The following is a 19,002-nucleotide window of genomic DNA, read 5'->3' on the forward strand; positions in this document are numbered from 1 at the left end:
AGAGGGTCAAAGACTTGGTAAGCTACTAGTTATGAGATTTGGAGCAGGATAAGATTTAAGCCCAGGTAAGAGGAAAATGATGATAGTATTGAGAAAGGGAAGTCAAGGATTAGAGATGGTTTCATAGGGAAGGAAAAACCAAATCATTTTCTCCAAAGATTATAGTATAAATGAGGCAAACATTCTGTGTTTTGTAACATACAGTTCTTGAAATGAAAATATGGTTTAGGGTACATATAAATAGTACATGGTAGATAATTAACAAAATAAGTATGCCTGACTATGAGCATTATAAAATTAGAATTTTTACTTTCCAATTAAAATACTAATATAATGCAAATTAAAAATTATGTAGCTATATTTTGACTTTATGGCTTAAAAGTTTGCAAATATTCTTTTTAATGTTATCTTACCTCCTCAACAACTGAAGTAACTTCTGTTTTTTTAATTAGTATTCTCTGCAAAATATAAAAATAAGCTGGAGTGAATGAAGGAAACATCATTATTTACTTAAAAATGGGAAAACAAAACAATATACTATTGACAAGTGTGATTCATATTTGATAGAATACATAAAATCAGACCTGAACTACCAGAAATAAGAATGATGCTTTTGGTTAATACATGTAGACAAGTTAATTCCAGATTTTGGAAAAGGAAGTGGAATTATGAAACAGAAGCCTAATATATGGAAAATATGTGACATAAAATGAATTACTATTTACTGGTTTAGAAATTTAGTATACACTATCTCTCCCAAGATCCTGTCTTAAATGGACTAAATCACTGTGCTTGCATGCCTAAGTGACCAAGCAAAATCCCTCCTGTCATTTAGAGTAGTCCAAATCTAACACATTTAGGACATGCTTTTTGACTATGGGAAGTTGATGTTAGCATATTAATTTCACCTGTCAGTTCCCTATTTCTGACCCCTTCTGGCTTAATAAAGCTGTGGAAGAAAAAACATTAGTCAATACCTGCAGACATCGATTTTCAAAAGGCAAATGGATCCCACAATGACCAAAGTAATCAAAATAAAGAAGGTGATACATACAACAAATTTTTGTGGTAACTTGTCTCCTGTAAATATAGACACAAAAAAATACATGGTTTAACTGTGGTGCATCCAGACAAGGGAATATTATTTAGCACTACCAAGAAATGAGCTGCCAAGACATGAAAAGACACAGAAGAAATTAAATGCATCTTACTAAGTGAAAGAAGCCACTCTGAGAATGCTACGTTCTGTATGATTCCATGTATGTGACATTCTGGAAAAGGCAAAACTATGGAGACAGTGAAAAGATCAGGGGTTGTTAGAGGTTAGGGTGAAGGGAGGAAGGAATAGGTGAAGCCTGGAGGACTTTTAGGACAATGAAACTACTCTGTGTGAAACTACAATGGGGGATCCCTGCCATCTGCATAGTTCCTAAAACTCACAGAAGGTACACCTAGGGTGACCCTTAATTAAACTATGTACTTTGAGTGATAATGTTGTGTTAACGTTGGCTCATCAACTATTCCAAATGTACCCGGGTGGCATAAGTGATGGAGGCAGGGGAGGAGGGTGTGAATGTAGTGGGGCAGAGGTTATTTGGGAACTCTGTGATTTCCACTCAATTTTGCTATGAACCTAATACTGCACTAAAAACTAAAGTTTACTGAAAATAAATATATATATATATACATAAAAGTATAATATATATGTGTATACAGATATACACATATATATGTACATATATACTGTTTCAAGGATGTCTCATAGTTCATGAAATTCACTTCTGTGATTTTATTGTAAACATTTCTGAGCCATTAAGAGTCCAAATAATGGTTATAATAAAGTTGCTTTATCTGTTCTGATCCTAAGGTTTCTGGCAAGACGTCATCCTAAGTCAGGATTTTGCGGCTTTAAGGATTCATGACTGGTGAATTCATATAGGACAGATATGGAAAGTAGATTTCTTGGTAATAGTAATAGCAGGATGTTTCTCATCTCCACAATTTAGAAATAAATGGGGAGTTGTAATGGAGGTAGTTGGAAAAATAACCTAGTTCTGAGGTCACTGTTCTTCCAGGGCCTTGAAACTGACTGAATGCATGGAGGCAAATTTCCATCATGTATTAAATGCTGTCAGCCATATAAAACTCAGTCTGACAACAGAAGAAGTCACCAAAGGAATTGCCAGCTCTGAGAGGCAGTGATTTTAAGACCTGGCTCCTGCTGTTCCCTGAATGGGTCCCCCAGCAGAGGGAGGTCAGTGGAGACTAAGCAGCCTGCCGTCCAGTCCCTCTGCCTTCCTTCAACAGTTTGTTTTGACACATTGCATTTCTCTGTATTTTATTTGAAAATAAACATCTCTTTGCAGTTAAAATCAACAACACCATTTTGAAACCCCCTCTTGAAAACTAACGCACCACCTTTCATTAGAAGTGTAACCTCAGAGGCTGAAGATTTGCCCTCCAAGTGAGACAGGAAGGAGACCCTGCACTGGCTGGAAGTGGACCAGACAGTCCTTCAACCCTGAGGTTCTATAGGTAGGACAGCATATGGTATCACCAGGTGGTCGAATTTCATACACAACCAGGGCACAGTTACTCTTCTCGGGAAATACTGCTAAAATCCTTTTTTAAATCACTTTACGAATGGATATTGGAAAGTGGTGGTTTAAAGACATGGGTTCTTCTCTTCTTCCTTCTTAAAACTGACTAAAATATCAGTAGGTAATTTTTTTAAGTATAGACTCGCCAAGACAAAGAGAACATGGCGGAAGACAAGCAGATGAGATATTTCAACTTGTTTTAAGGTGAAACATGAACAGAAGAAGGCAAGTCCTTTAGGGTGGAATAACAGAAGGATCTTAGTGCCCACAGAACATCTAGAAGACTCCAGAACAGGAAGGGCTAAATGTATAAGAAGGGGTACGTGGGAGGTGAAGTGTGAGCTAACAGTTGGAAGCTTCTTTGAAGGTCTGTATTGAGAAGAGGTAGGCTGCCCAGTCCACTCACACCCTGTGCGCCTTCCGCAAACAGCAGGAAACAGGAAGTGTGACCCAGAAAAAGTGAACTAGAGAGAATCCAGAGTCAAGGATCCAGACAGTGGAGGGTGGAGATGAAGTGCCAGACTAAAGAGAGATGCTAAAGAAAAGGCTGAGTTCTGAACAGTCTCTCTCTCTCTCTGTGTGTCTCTGTCTCTGTCTCTCTCTCTCTCTCTCACACACACACATACACACACACACACACACGCACACAACTTCCCTCTATTTCCCTGCTCCCATAACACTAACAGTCAGCCTTATACCACTAAGACAATAGACTGGAGACTTATTTTCTGCAGAACCTGAACAGACTCGGAGATAAGACCTTCAGGTAATTAAAGAATCCGTCATTAGAAAAGAGAAGTTCATTTTCCCTCTTTCTGCCTATTGATGCCAACTGGTTGGCAGGACCACCCACAGACAGCATAGCTTCCAATCAGCTCAGTTTTGAATGCTCACTCTGAAATGATTGGAGAACCAAGGATTACCAGAGTAAAGAAAAGCTTCATACCTAAAACAAAGACATTAAAACTAGCAAATGTCAGGAAGGCAGAAGAAACTCAATTAAACAGACATGGAATCAAGCAGAGGACGAACCGAGGGAAGGAAAGTGTCCAGGACAATATCTGTGCAGCAGGTCTAGTGACCCAGCAGGCCAGATTGGAACAAGAGTGTGTAAAAACTCAAGAAGGGATGTTTTCCAAAAAAAAAAAAAAGGAACAGATGGATTATCTATACATTTGACCATGTGAAAATAGCATTAAGAGGAGTTTCCTAATTTTGTCAGTGAGTTTAGTGACAATTAAGAAGTACCTAGAGTAAACTTGAAATTGATCATTGAGGTTATTATACTATAGCTAAGAAATTATAGAAGAACCTGGAAAATAAAATCCTACCAAAAAAAATTGTGAAGAAAACTTATGAGTGACTGGATCCTTCTTAAAAAGCATAAATATTCACTTAAAAATACACTTTATCCTTCTCCTAAAACCATAAGTATTATTTTAATAGTACATTCACTACTCAAGGCAAGTTACTACTTGCACAGAACAGAAATAATTACATTTAATAATTTAAATTATTAAATTATTTTTAGTATAATTATTGAAAAGTAAACATCATTTAAAATATGGCTTCTTAAAACAAACTTCTGCATTAGTCTTCTGGACATAATTCTGAATGGTGGAGAAGAAGGACATAAAAGAGGGGCTGGAGAGATTATCCTTGAGTGAAATTGACCATACACTCCTTTTTCATTCTTCCATAGCTTTTCTGAAGGAATGAAATCATCATACAAAAGCTGGAATTACTAACCTGAATTCCTCTCAATGGACAGACTCCTGTTGCCAGTCAGATGGGACACAGAGCAGGACACCTTAGATACCCGGTGGTCCTCCCAGCGGCACAAACTCTGGACGGTCACTGTGTCATTGCCCAGTGGCTCTTCCACAGTGTGACAATCTCCCCCTGGGGTCCAGGAGATCTGCGCCGCTGGCTTCCCTGCAGCTGCCCTACACACGATAGTTCCATTCTCAAGTTGAAACAGGGTCACGTCGGGGGGCACTGCAGAGATGCAGGGGAAAATGCTTCAGTCTTAACACACGGATATGGAATAGAGAGAGACATCTGTTTCAGTCCAAATCTGGTTATCTGACATCCCACAATATACGATGCTCCTTACCTAATACTGTCAGGTGATATCCATGATAGAAATGCCCATGAGTTGTGACCACTTCACACCTGTAATATCCATCATGAGTGATGGCCACTGGATTGATCTGAAGGGCGGGATTCCGATCAGGTCTGGAGTCCCAGGATATTGTCTTGTCACTACAGTTTATGGCCCTGGTCTCATTTGTATCTCTCCTGTAGGCTCTGGTGCAGGAAGGCTTGTCTCTGAGGATTATTTCCCATCTTATTGTTACCAGCACAGCTTTCTGGGTGATCGGAGGGCAAGAGAGCACAGCCTTTGTATCCACAGGTTCAGACAGGGAAGTGTTAGCTGAACACATGCACAAAGCGAATGATGAAGAAAAAGTTGAAAAAGAAATCCATGTTAAATTTTCTATGACATAATATTTAAAGTATATTAGAACATGACTTTGCTGGTAACCTTATTCCAAAAATATTAGGCTTACATAAAAAATTAAACATGTGCAAAACGCATACAACACATTAAAACAAATCCAAAGATGAACCCATTTTCTCCTTTATACTGTGGTCTTAGATAAGCTATACCTATTTTCAGTGTAATATTTTAAGCATTTGTACATTGATTCACAGGCTTTGATATGTAAGAAACAAACAAGAAAACACAATATGAATTAACGGACAAAATCATCTAAATCTAATCTTTTTGTCATAGAGACTACTAGATTTATCTTGTAACTCATGCTTACTAGGATAGAAACTAGAAAAACTGATTATTTGGTTTTCTCCACCTAGAATTTTTTAAAAAATTTGTTTAATGTTCATTTATTTTTGAGAGAGAGTGTGAGTGGGGGGAGGGACAGAGAGAAAATCTGAAGCAGACTACAAGCTCTGAGCTGTCAGCACAGAGCCTGATGCAGGGCTTGAACTCACGAACCGCAAAATCATGACCTGAGCTGAAGTCAGATGCTTAACCAAGTGAGCCACCCACCCACCCCTCTCCTCCTAAGTATTAATGAGAGAGAATAAATCAGTAATATCAGAACTAAATGCTTACCCCTAAGAGTGGCAATTTGGGCAAACATAATCATTAAAAACATAAGATGGCATTCATGTTGACCAATCTGGACATTTTTAAAGCTAATATTTTATTTGGAGAATCACAATCAGTAAAATCAACAGATCTTTCTTCCTTCCTTCCTATTGAGTCACACGTACACTGCCAAACAGTTCAACTGTGAACTCTGCACACAGATTGCGTCTCTATATTCAAATTACAAGAATTTCATAAATTCACTCCTTTTGTCCAACTTTAAAGTCAAAATTAAGCTCTGCGACATACAACATAATGGGTCCCTGACTGGGAGGGGTTTGCTGAGAGAGGATTAAGGAAGTCAAGGTCCATGCACCTGTAACCCAGCTGACTGGCAAGGAGCTCATCCCTTTACATTGAGCAGAACTAGCGTGATGGGGCAAAATTGTTTTGTGCATGGAGCTTGTGGGTGCTAAACTCTCATTTGAGATCCCTCCTCTCCTTTTTTGGTGTATCCTGCCTCTTCTGTGATGATGGACTCATGCCCTCGCATTTCACAGACCATCAAGATCCCATAACTACAGGAAGCAAGAGAGGATATTTACTTACTTACATATTTTATTTATTTATTTATTTATTTACTTATTTATTTATTTACTTATTTACTTATTATTTATTTTTGAGAGAGTGGCTGAGGGAAAGAGAGGGAGAGAAACTTAAGTAGGCTCCACACCCAGCCCAGCATGGAACCCAGATGGGGCTTGACTCATGACCATAAAATCATGACCTGAGCCTAAATCAAGAGTCAGATGCTTAACTGACTGAGCCACCCATGTACCTCAATGGGGGGTGGTGGGCAGATTTTAAAACAGATCTGAGAGGGCAGTGAAATCCATGATCCATTCACCACTACAAGTGGCACCCCGTGTACACAGTGAAAATGAGCCTTGGCCAAGGTTGGAGACAAGCAAAAAGTTAGCTGCTTAGAGAACAGCTAGAGGGGGTGTGGGTGAACATCCATGTGCCCAAAAACAAGATACTGAAGATGAAATCAAATAGGGAAGAGGGTGGTGAAGAACACGTTGTGAATTTTTTGTGTTCTCAGGGGTTTGCACTTCTGCTTGTGAACAGTCTAAGGTTTTAATATTTTGCCTGCTGTTTATTCTCAAGATCTGAGTCTCTTCTTTAAAAGGAAATTACTAGCTAATCAAATAATCATATGCATTTTTAACAGGGGCACCGTCTCCAGAGAAGTGGCTCCCAGGGTGAGGATCCCAAGCACCATGGACAATCTCTGTTCTTTCACCTTCCTCTGCTCTAGGACCCTCCAGCAATCCCCCTTCACCTGTGATGGGACTTCTGTGATTCCTGTTACTCACCCTTTCTTAATCCTTCTCTTTCTCTATTCACACCTGTTGCGATAATTTACCAGTGACCAGTCACTCCCCCAAACTCAGTGGGGTTGGCACCTGTCTAACAAATATAATCTCCTCACAGCCCTGTGATCAGCTACCGAGATTTCACCTCCTGCATCACAGGGGAATAGCGGGTGGATTCTCCTATTGGCTCCAGAACCAGCAGTCACCTTCCAGCTTTTCTGCATCCTGTGTCTATGACTCTCCTCCAGTCTCCTCCAGCCCTTCTGCACACAGACCAATCCCTATGAGATTTTGGGCTTTTCCTTTCTGTCTTCACTGCCAGATATTAGATTACGACCCCATCACCACACACCTGGATTCCTGCAGAAGTCTCCTGATGTCTGTGTCTGTCTCAAATCTCTCCCCTCTTCGGTTCACACCTGACCTTGCAGCAGGTCCAGGATTCTGGGACACGGGTGTGATCCCCTCCATCTAGCACCCCTCAGAGACCTCTCCCCGCCCGAAGACAGCACTTACATGTCCTTGTGTTACCTTTGAAAGCCCTCTTTTGCAGATGGACTCACTTTGCCATCTTATCACCTCTCAGTCGCCCCCACACTTCACAGAGAAAACACCAAGCACCGCTGCATATCTGGGTCTTTCCTCACATCGTTCCTGCAGACTGGGGTGGCCTACAGACCACTCTTTGTCCACGAAAACGCTCCTCTTCCCCTAAGAGCCATTTCACACGCTGCACCTGCCGTGAAGCCTTCTCAGAGCCTTGCTGCTTCGCCTTCTCCTCTACACTCCCAGCACACTTGATGTGAGTGCTCATCTCCTCCGTCAAATGCCATCTGTGCTGACATCTGGGCTCCCCCGCGAAATGAGCCCCTCAGGGCGCTGTGGGGCTCTAGCTACTCTTGTTTGTCCCCGTGTTCCCCACATGGCCTAGCACAGTGCCTGACAGGGAGAGCTCCATAATCCTCAGATGGAATGTGCACTTCCCCGGGGGGAGGACGCCCGGGGTCATTCAGGGTCCCTCACACCTCAGCACTCAGACCATCATACTCTTCATCCGGGCTCAGGACAGCCCCGTGACCAGACCATCAACTCTGTTCCTGAGAAAGTTCAACACTTTTCCCTTTAGCACTGACCTCTAGAAAAAAATTAAAAATCATATTACCTTCCACAGGGAGTATGAAACTTCTCTGTTGTCTGTCCATAAGTGAACTGTTTGTTGAAGCTAGAAAATATTGAGAGAAAAGTGAATGAAACCAATTTTAGAGACTTAAATGGAGTGCAAGGCACTGTTTATCCACATCTTACATACACTATGATAGACAATCAGTTATTTGTAATTAAATTCCACAAAAAAGATTTACAAAACAGGAACTAAAAGTTATTCCGTCATTATGTTGAAAACCATGTTAACATTTGAAAATTATGCCATAAGCTCTTCATAAATGATTTCCCATTTATGAGACACCTTGCTCTGTACTAGACAATAATTTTCTCCAGGGTAACCCTGCCTCCACTCTCCTAACCACAGTGAATTGTTGCATCATGGGTACCTCACATGAAGGGGACTGAGTATAGTGTTTTCTCCAGATCCACCCCCTGATTAAATTTGTTCGGTACACTGGTGGGCACCTCACCCAGCTGCACAAGTGAGAGTACTTTCACGAGAATTTTGAAACTAGATTGAGAATAGTCCATTCTTCTTTTCCTCCCCTTTTCTTACAGTGATCACTAAATTTATGTGTCTACTTGGTGAGGCCATGGTTCCTAGATATATTTAGTTAAACACAATTCTCGATGTTTCTGTGAAGGTATTTTTTTAGATAAGATTCTAACATTTAAATAGATAGACTTTCAGTAAAGGAAATTACCTTCCATAACGTGTGTAAGCCTTGTCCAAACAGTTGAAGGTGTTATTTAAAAAAAGACTGACTTGCTGGGAAAGGGAAGTTCTATAGCAGTCTGCTTTCAGGCTCAAACTGCTCCTCTTCCTGGCTGTCCAGCCGCTTGCCCAGCCTGCTGATTCTGGACTTGCCAAGCCTCTACAATCATGTGAACCAATTCATTAAAAAGTCTCTCTCTTTCCCCTCCCTTCCTCTCTCCTGTCTCTCCCTTCTCTCGCCATTATTCTGTTTCCCTGAGGACTGCTGACTAATGCATCTATCCTGGAAAGAATGAAGCAGAAGCAGAGAGAGAGAGAGAGAGAGAGAAACTAGCTAAAGTTTCTAATTCCATCCTTCCTGGGACCCGCATGCATTCCTTCCCTTAGACTTTCTGACAATCAAAGACTTTTCTGACAATCAGATTAGTCCTAATCTACTTCAAATCTGGGTTCTGAAAAGATCTGTATGAAGTAAAACACAACAATTTTTTTTAAATTATGATTTATCCTGTGGAATATTCTGTGTGTGCTTGAGAAGAATGTATTCTGCTATTGTTGGAAAGAATGTTCTATACATGTCTGTTGGGCCATTTGGCCTACAGTGTTGTTCAAGTCCATTGTTTCCTTATCGGTTTTATTTGGAATCATCTGTTCATTTTTCAGTGTGGGTTGTTACAGTTCCCTGTAAATGCTGTATTGTTTTCTATTTCTTCTTCAGGTCTGTTAATATCTGCTCTATATATTTAGGTGCTCTGATGTTGGATGCATAAATATTTACAAATGTTAAATTCTTTTGATGAAATGACTTCTTTACCTTTAGAGAGTGAAGATCTCTGTCTTTAGTTACAGTTTTTGACTTAAAGTCTATTTTCTCTAATATTAAATATAGCTATCCTTACCTTCTTTTGGTTTTTCTTTCCCTGGAACACCTTTTTCCATCCATTCACTTTCAGCCTGCGTATATTCTTGGCTAAAGTCAGTCTCTTGTAGGTGGCATATTGTTGAATCTTGGTTTTTTATCCATTTGTCCACTATATACATGTGATTGGAGAATTTAGTCCATTTAATTTTTTAAATGTTTATTTATTTTTGAAAGAAAAAGATAGAGATAGAGAGAGAGAACAAGCAGGGGAGGGGCAGAGAGAGGAGGACAGAGGATCCAAACAGGCTCCCGATATGGGGTTCCAACTCCCAAACCACGATATCATGACCTGAGCTAAAGTCAGATGCTCAACCAACTAAGCCACCCAGGTGCCCCTATATTTATATTAAGACAACTGATAGGAAAGTAAGTACGTACTATTGCTATTGTGTTCATTGTTTTCTGACTGTTTTGAAGTTCCGTTATTCCTTTCTTCCTCTCTTGCTGGCTTCCTTTGTGATTTGATGATTTTTTTTTTTTTTTTTTGCAGTATGATTTGATTTCTTTTTCTATATCTTTTTGTATCTACAAAATGTTTTTCTTTGTGGTAACTATGAGGCATATGTACAACACCTTATACTTACTTTAAGCTGATTACAGTGTAATTTTATTGCATATAATACTCAATATTTTTACATCTCCTCCCTCATTTTATTTTACCGATGTCACAATTTACATATTTTTAACTTGTGTATTCACTAACAGATTATTATAGCTATAATTATTTTAGAAGTTTTTTTAAGCATGTGTACTAGTGTTAAAAGTAATTCACACACCACCATTATGGGATTACATTATTCTGAATTTAATTATATATAGGCCTTTACCAATGTGTTTTACTCTACATATGTCACCATGTTGCTGGGTAGCACCCTCTCATTTCATTTCATTTATTTATTTATTTATTTTCACTTTATTTGTTTTTGGGAGAGTTCAATTGGGGTGGTGCAGAGTGATAGGAATAGAGAGAGAATCCCAACCTGGCTCCACACTGTCACCACGAGTCCAATCTGGGCTCGACCCCACGACCAAGAGATCATGACCTGAGACAAACGCAAGGGTCGTACACCTAACCAACTGAGCCACCTAAGTGGCCCAGCATCCTCTTATTTCAATTTGAAGTGCTCCCTTTAGAATTTCTTGTAAGCTAGGTTTAGTACTGATGAAGTCTGTCAGCTTCTTGTTTTTTCTAGGAAAGTCTTTACCTCACCTTTATTTCTGGTTTTCCAAGTGAAGGATTTCCATGGCTGGATTTTTCTTTCAGCACTTTGAAGGTATCATCCCACTCTCTGGGTCTGCAAGGTCTGTGCTGAGAAATCTGGGCATCCTTTATATACGACCACTCACTTTTCCTCTGCTGCTTTCAAAAGTTTCTCTTTTCTATTTGATTGTAATGTGTCTTAGTGCAGATTTCTTTACAGTCAGTCAAGTTCTGTGGTCTTCATGGATCTGGATGTTCATTCCCCACAGATTTAGGAGATTGCCTCTCATTAGTACTTTGCATAAGCTTTCTGCTCCTTTCTTTTATGCTTATCTGGGGCTCCAGTAATGCCTATATTGCTTGGTTTGTTGGTGTTTCATAACATCCCGAGACTTTCTTCCCTCACTTCCATTCTTTCTGCTGGTTTGTTTTTTATCTCTGACTGGATGATTTCAAATTATGTCTTTGTGTTCACTAATTATTTCTTCTGCTTGATGACTCTGCTGTTGGAACTCTTGATTGAATTTTTCAGTGTAGTCTTTGCATAAAATTTGCCGTTGTGTCCTTTACATGATTTCTACCTCTTTTTTTGAACACTCCCTTTGCTCATAGATTGTTTTCTAGATTCTATTTAGGGGTCAAACTGTGTTCTCCTGAGCTTCCTTAAGTAAACTATTTTTGAATTCTTTGTCAGGCATGCAGAGCTCCATTGCTTTGAGATCAGCCACTGGGGCTTGATATTGTTCTTTTAGTGATGTCATGTTTCCTTGAATGTTTTGAAAGGTTTGCATTGCTCGTGTCTTCACACTTGAAGGAGCTGTCACCACCACCCACCCCTCCCACCCACCCCCCCACCCACCCCCGCCATCTTTACTGCCTGGTTTCTTCAGAAAAAGATATTCACCTGTCAGCCCAGCTGGAGATTCTGGGAGGTCTCTCAGACCTTTCCTAAGGAGGTACCTTCTCCATTCCCGAGGTTCCTTTTGAGGTGGAAGTCTTAGGATTCTGTGTCTTCTCTCCATCCCACAAAAGCAGACAGAATTCTGAAACCCTCCTTTTTATTTACACGAGGGAAATTCCCTGAAGTGCTCAGGGTTGTGGGCCTTCTCCCAAATCACCAGACTGCTGATATCCATGCACACTATCTAGGGAGGTTCCCATCATCTGTGGGAAAGTGTGGGGCTGGCCACAGAGAGGGTGATAGGATTCTGCAATACCAAGACAAGGTGACAGCACTTAATAGTCAGGGGCAAAGTACATAATCATAAACAGTAGCGAGGCCAGAATGACAACCAAGAGGCTCTGACCTGAAAGATCTGTGGCAAAAGCCAGATAAATCTTAACGTTCTTAAGGGTAAGAGAGAAGGGCAGCCAAAGATGGTATGGTTTGCCTTATATGGCCAGATCAAGGATAAATCAAGGATAAATGGGTGTCTTACATCAGTTTTGCTTCCTGCAACAAAAATACCAAAGAATGGCGTAATAACAAACACTTTATCTCACAGTTCTAGAAGCTGGAAGTCAAAGTACTAGCAGACATGATGTCCAATGAAAGCCCACTTCCTGGCTTGTAGACAGCTGTCTTCTCACTGTATTCTCACATGGAGTGGCAGAGGGAGAGAGAAAGAGAAAAAGCAGGCTCTCTTGGGTCTCTTCTTATAAAGGTACTAATCTGAGAGCTCTATCCTCATGACAAAGTTACCTCCCAAAGGCTCCACCTCCAAAGGACATCCCATTGGAGATTGGGTTTTGACATAAGAGTTTTGGAGGACACATTCAGTCCATAGCAGTGAGTAAGAACTGGGGTTAGTTGTGATAATGGAAAATCATGATCCTTCACCAGGTTTTTATGTTCAAACCAGTTTTCAGACTCAAAGCCACACAATTTTGAGCTGACATTTCAAAATTACAAAACACAGGAAGAAACAAGGAACCATAAAGTCAAATAATATTATTTTTATTAGCTGCCATCTGTTATTCCTAAAGAGAAGAATAAGATTCAGAACTTCAGATAGTAGAATCATGAAACACTGGGCATGAAATAAATGTGGTGAGGATGTTTAAAGAAATAAAAGGAAAATTAAAACACAAACAAGAAATATATGCTTCCCCCACACCCCACTCCTCCAAAAATAGCTAGGCAGATTAGGATAATACAAAAGAGTTCAATTTACTCATTGATTCACTGCTTATTAAAACTGGAAAACTATAGCAAAAAACAAACATACAGGATACAAGAAAGGGAGAATTTCAGAAAGTCATGACATCTTCTTACAATATAAGACCATTTCGTCTCTTTAAAAATCTGTTCTCTAGTGTAGTCACTTTTTTTTTAACACTTATTCATTTTTGAGAGACAGAGCACAAACAGGGGTGGGCAGAGAGGGAGACACAGAATCTGAAGCAGGCTCCGGGCTCTGAGCTGTCAGCACATGCCCGACATGGGGCTCAAACTCACAAACCATGAGATCATGATCTGAGCCAACATCGGATGCTTAACCCACTGAGCAACTCAGGTGCCCCTAGTGTAGTCACCTTCATGCATTATCTCAGCTACATCTTCCGGATAACTTGCTCCAGCTTCTACAACAGCACCTGCTGCTTCACCTTGCTCTTTTGTGTTATGGAGACAGTTTCTTTCTTTAAACCTCATGAACCAACCTCTGCTAGCTTCCAACTTTTCTTTCACAGCTTCCTCACCTCCTTCAGTTTCCATAGAATCAAGGAGAGTTAGGGCCTTGCTGTGCATTAGGCTTTGGCTTCAGGAAATGCTGTAGCTGTGTGGGTCTTCTTTCAAGATCACTGAAACTTTCTCCTTATCAGCAATAAGTTGTTTCACTTCCTTATCATTAGTGCGTTCATGAGAATAGCACTTTCATTTCCTTCAGGAACTTTTCCTTCACATTCATAACCTGGCTAACTGCTGGCACAAGAGGCCTAGCTTTTGACCCGTCTCAGCTTTCAACATGCCTTCCTCGCGAAGCTTATGAATCATTTCTAACTTTTGATTTCAAGTGAGAAATATGCAACTCCTCCTTTCACTTGAGTACTTAGAGGTCATTGGGTCATTTATTAGCCTAATATCAATATTGTTGTGTCTTATGGAGACCTATCAATATTGTTGTGTGAGGGAGGCTTGATGAGAGGGAGACAGAGATGGGGGAAGAGCCAAAACACACACACACACACACACACACACACACACACACATATCACTTACATCCACCATCTCATATGGACATGATTAGTGACACCACAAAACAATTACATAATATCACTGATCACAGATCACCACAACAAATATAATGTACTGACAAAGCTTCAAATATTTCAAGAATTACCAAAATGTGACACAGAGACGCAAAGTGAGCAAATGCTGTTGGAAAAATGGTGCTGATAGATGTACTCAATGCACGTTTGGCATACCTTCAACTTGTAAAAACCATGATACCTTCAAGGTACAATAAAGTAAAACAATGGTACAATGAAACAAGATATGGCTCTATACCTAGTAACAGCTTCAAAATACATGAGGCAAAATTGGCAAAATTAAATCAAAAACATTAACAGAAATGAAGAATGTCTTTGATGACCTTATTAATAGTCTGGATATGGCTGAGGAAGGAATCTCTAAGCTAGAGAATATATCAATAGAAACCTCCAAAACTGAAAAAAAGAATAAACAATTAAAAAAAAAACACAACAGGTATCCAAGGACTGTGGGACAACTACCAAAATGTGTAAAACATGTGTAATAGAAAAATCAAAAGAAAGAAGAATGAGAGAAAAAAAATAGAGGAAATTTTTGAAACAATGACTTAGAGTTTCTCCAAGTTACTATAAGATACTAAATAAAGTTCCAGGAAGCTGGGAAAATACAAAACAAGAAAAAATCTGAGGGAAATAAACTTGACCTGGCATATCATATTCAAACTATAGAAAATCAAAGATAAAAAAAATCTGAGAAAACTCCAGAGAAATAAAACACCTCATAGAAAAATAAAGATGAGAATTATATCCAACTTCTCCTAAGAAACCATGCAAAGAGAGAATGAAATAAAATATTAAAAATGTTAATAAAAAAACCCACTACCCTAGAATTCTGTATCCTACAAAGTTACCCTTCAAAAGTGAAAGGGAAATAAAAGACTTTCTCAAACAAACAAAAATTGGGGGAAGTTGCTTCCAGTAGACCTGCCTTGTAAGAAATGTTAAGAGTCCTTCAAGGAGAAGGAAATAATATAAGTCAGAAATTCAGAACTACATTAATGAAGAAAGACAATTGGAGAATGAATAAGAGAATGTAAAATAAAAGCTTTCTTTTTCTTTTTCTTAATTGATCCAACAGACATTTTATTCAAAATAATAAGAGCAATAATATATTCTTTGAATATATATTTATGTTGTATATAGTATATAGATATTTAATATGTAACTATATAAATATATTTATATATGTTTAATTGGATAGAGTATATTTATATAGAAGTGAAATGAGTGACAGTAATTCACAAGGAATGGCCAAAATCTACACCACTAATAATACAAAATGCTGGCAAGTATAGGAAGCAACATGGACTCACTGATTGCTGGTGGGAATGCAAAATGCTACAGCAACTTTGGAATACAGTTTGACAAGTTCTTAAAAAACTGAACACACTCGGGGCGCCTGGGTGGCTCAGTCAGTTAAGTGTCCGACTTCGGCTCAGGTCATGATCTCACGGTCCGTGAGTTCGAGCCCCACGTCGGGCTCTCTGCTGACAGCTCAGAGCCTGGAGCCTGTTTCAGATTCTGTGTCTCCCTCTCTCTCTGGCCCTCCCCTGTTCATGCTCTGTCTCTCTCTGTCTCAAAAATAAATAAGTATTTAAAAAAAAAAAAAAAAAAAACTGAACACACTCTTACAAAACGATCCAGCAAAAGCACTCCTTGGTATTTACCCAGTTAGGTTGAAAATTATGTCTCCACAAAGTCCCCCACACAGATGTTAATAACAATTTTATTCTTAGTTGCCAACACTTGGAAACAACCAAGATGCCCTTCAGTAGGTAAATGGCTTTAATAAATTAGAATTATGCAGACGACAGAATATTGTTCAGTGCTAAAAAGAATGACCTATAAAGCCATGAAAAGACAAAGAGGAAACTGAAATACCTATTACTAAGTGAAAAAAGCCTATGAAAAGGCTACATACCATATAATTCCAACTATAAAATATTCATTAAAAGGCAGAAACTGTGGAGGCTCCAAAAAGATGAGCAGTTGCCATGGTTTAGAGGGGAGGGAGGATAAATACACAGAACACAGAGGACTTTTAGAGCTGTTAAACTACTCTGTATGGTACTATAGTAATGGATACAGGCCATTGTACTTTTGTTCAAACCTATAGAATGCCCAAGACCGAGAAATGAACCCTATGTAAACTATGGCCTTGGGGTGATGATTATGTGTCAGGGTAGGTTCATCACTTGTAACAAACGTAACACTCTGGAGGGGATGTTGATAATGAAATAGAAGCTGTGCCTGGGTGGGGTTAGGAGGTGAGGTATATGGGAAATCTCTGCCCCTTCCTCTCAATTTTGCTGTAAACATAAAATTGCACTGAAAAAAATTAAGTCTTAAAATACAAACAGCAAAAAACAAACAAACAAACAAACAAACAAACACCTTTTTATACTAAATGGATGTTTAATTTTATCAAATACATGTTTTAATGTTGCGGTTTTTCCCCTCCAAATATGTAATGGAGTCAATTACATGAACATGTTTAATTACTCTTTTCAATTACATCTTTTTGTTGCCATCTGTTTCCTGCCACATGTAAGTATTTCTCTAGTGATTTTTCATGAGTCAAATCTGCTATTCACTGTCTTCTGAGTTCTTCCCAAATGTTCCTCCCTCCCTCCCTCCCAATTTCTTTCATCTTTCCTGGCCCTAGATTCCCATCTTTCTTTCTCTAAAGAACTGGTTTTCCTCACACTTAACTGGACATATATGGAAATGTGGAAGCCAGTGTTGCTCAGAATGTTTTGGAACTTCTTTCAGATCATTGGAAGGAAAGACAGGACGGATTCAAAAGTTTGTTTCCACCTGCCTGAGTCTGCTCTAATTTTATCTCCTCCACTCATTTGTTCTACTGTTCATGCTTTGGGATAACATTCCGTTTGTTCTGGTGTGAGGTTGAAATCAGAGACTTTGAATCGATAATCATTACTATATTCTTATGTTCTCTGATCCTTGTTTTCTGAAACAAATTTTCCCCATATACTTTTTGCCTCTATTTTAAAATTTAAAAATCCCAAATAGAAAGTTAGGGTTTCTTTCTTAGCCTGTGAGCTGGAAATACTAGAAATATCAAAGGAGAAACAATAATCACACAAACAAACATAAGGTCCAAAAAACGAGAATTCAGAGACAATAAAAGTGCACACCGAAACACTGGAGGAAACACTACATCTATCTAGTCACACAAGTTCAGTTTCACTCCATTTCAGGGGCCTCCACATTACTCTGGACTCAGCCGGACAACTAGTCAGTGCATCATTGACATACGGTAGATCAGAAGGTTTACTGGATGATAAACAAATTTATCACTGCCACTAGGACAAATTACAAACCATTTTACGAGTGGCTAAAGGGCCTCCTTGTCACTACTGAAAATATCTTTACTTTTTGCAAAAAAATGTCACAGCATAAGACTTACCAGACACCATGATATTGATGGAGATCAGTACCCTCAAAACTGACATTCTCCCTTGAGTATGCATTTGGAGCGGTTAGCCACGGACTAGCCACGAACGGGAAATGTTGCTGAGTTTTGTTGAGTGATAAAGAAAAAAACCCAACACCTATAATTCATTGGTTCTTGCAAAGTACTGAAGTGACAAAATGAATTATGTAGCAATTCATTTAGAAAGTAGCATTTTGGGAAGCATAAATTACACATGGTAAAATGCACAAATCTTTAGTGGATAGCTTCATGAATTTTTCCGTGTATGCACCTAGATAGTCACCTCCAAAACCAAGGTAAGACCATTTCCACTCTTCAAGAAGTTTCCTTCCTGTTCCTTCTCTGTCAATATCCCTTCCCGAGAGAGAAACTCTACTCTGACTTCTATCACCATTTTGCCAGTTTTTGAACTCCATAAAAATGAAATTCTTTCTATGGTTTATTTTTATAATGCCACGTAGTTGTTCTTTGGTCTGACCATGCCATAATTTATTCATCTATTTTGCTGTGTACTTGGATTTTCCATTTCAAGAATAATACAATTAAAGCTTCTGTGAACATTTGTGTTTTGTACATATCTTTTGCTTTACTTAGGCCTTTACTTTCTTGGGTACATACCAAAAAATTAAAATTGATGGCCACAGATAGGATAGAGATAATGTGTGGATTAATGAAGGCTTCCTATTATGTTGAATTGTGTTCTGTTGAAATTCTAACCCTCATTTACTCAAATGTGACCTTATTTTGATCAGGGTCATTGCAGATCTAATTAGTTACGATGAGGCCACAGGATTAGGTTAAACCCTAATCCAATGACTGGTGTCGTTACAAAAAGAGGGAAATTGGACACATACACACATGGAGAATGCCATGTAGAAATGAAGGCAGAGATCAAGGCACACCCTCCACAAGCCAATGAACTTCAAAGATTTCCAGCACACCACCAGAAGCTAAGAGAGAAGCAAGGAACACATTCTTTCTTCTTGCTCTAGAAGATTTCAAGATTCATTTGATGGTGAGACACAACACAAAAAACATTTGAATAGATGAGAAGCAGAACTCTTTCTTACTTACAGCTCCAAAAAAGAGAAGACTGCCACAGAGGACCACACAGGGCCCTCATAGACAGTGTAACACCAAGCTAGAGCTGTAGAATGCAGCAAATGCATGGCAAGT

The 19,002-nt window shown here is 39.2% G+C and overlaps 1 protein-coding gene across 3 annotated transcripts in view; it reads right to left on the reverse strand.

Annotated features, from left to right (window-relative positions):
- Nucleotides 1-19,002, reverse strand: part of LOC109266391 (cell surface glycoprotein CD200 receptor 1-like) — a 147,343-nt gene that overhangs the window by 75,187 nt on the left and 53,154 nt on the right. For 2 of the 3 annotated variants that reach the window (XM_019448371.2, XM_019448367.2), the window contains exon 3: nt 8,260-8,319. In XM_019448371.2, the coding sequence (XP_019303916.2) occupies nt 8,260-8,319 (60 nt within the window). Of the gene's footprint in view, nt 1-8,259; nt 8,320-17,799; nt 17,907-19,002 lie in introns of those variants that run through there. The other variant, XM_019448370.2, reaches the window with a different exon arrangement.

Source organism: Panthera pardus, unplaced genomic scaffold (genome assembly GCF_024362965.1).
Source record: "Panthera pardus isolate Hobbes unplaced genomic scaffold, ASM2436296v1 HiC_scaffold_16, whole genome shotgun sequence".
Taxonomy (NCBI): domain Eukaryota; kingdom Metazoa; phylum Chordata; class Mammalia; order Carnivora; family Felidae; genus Panthera; species Panthera pardus.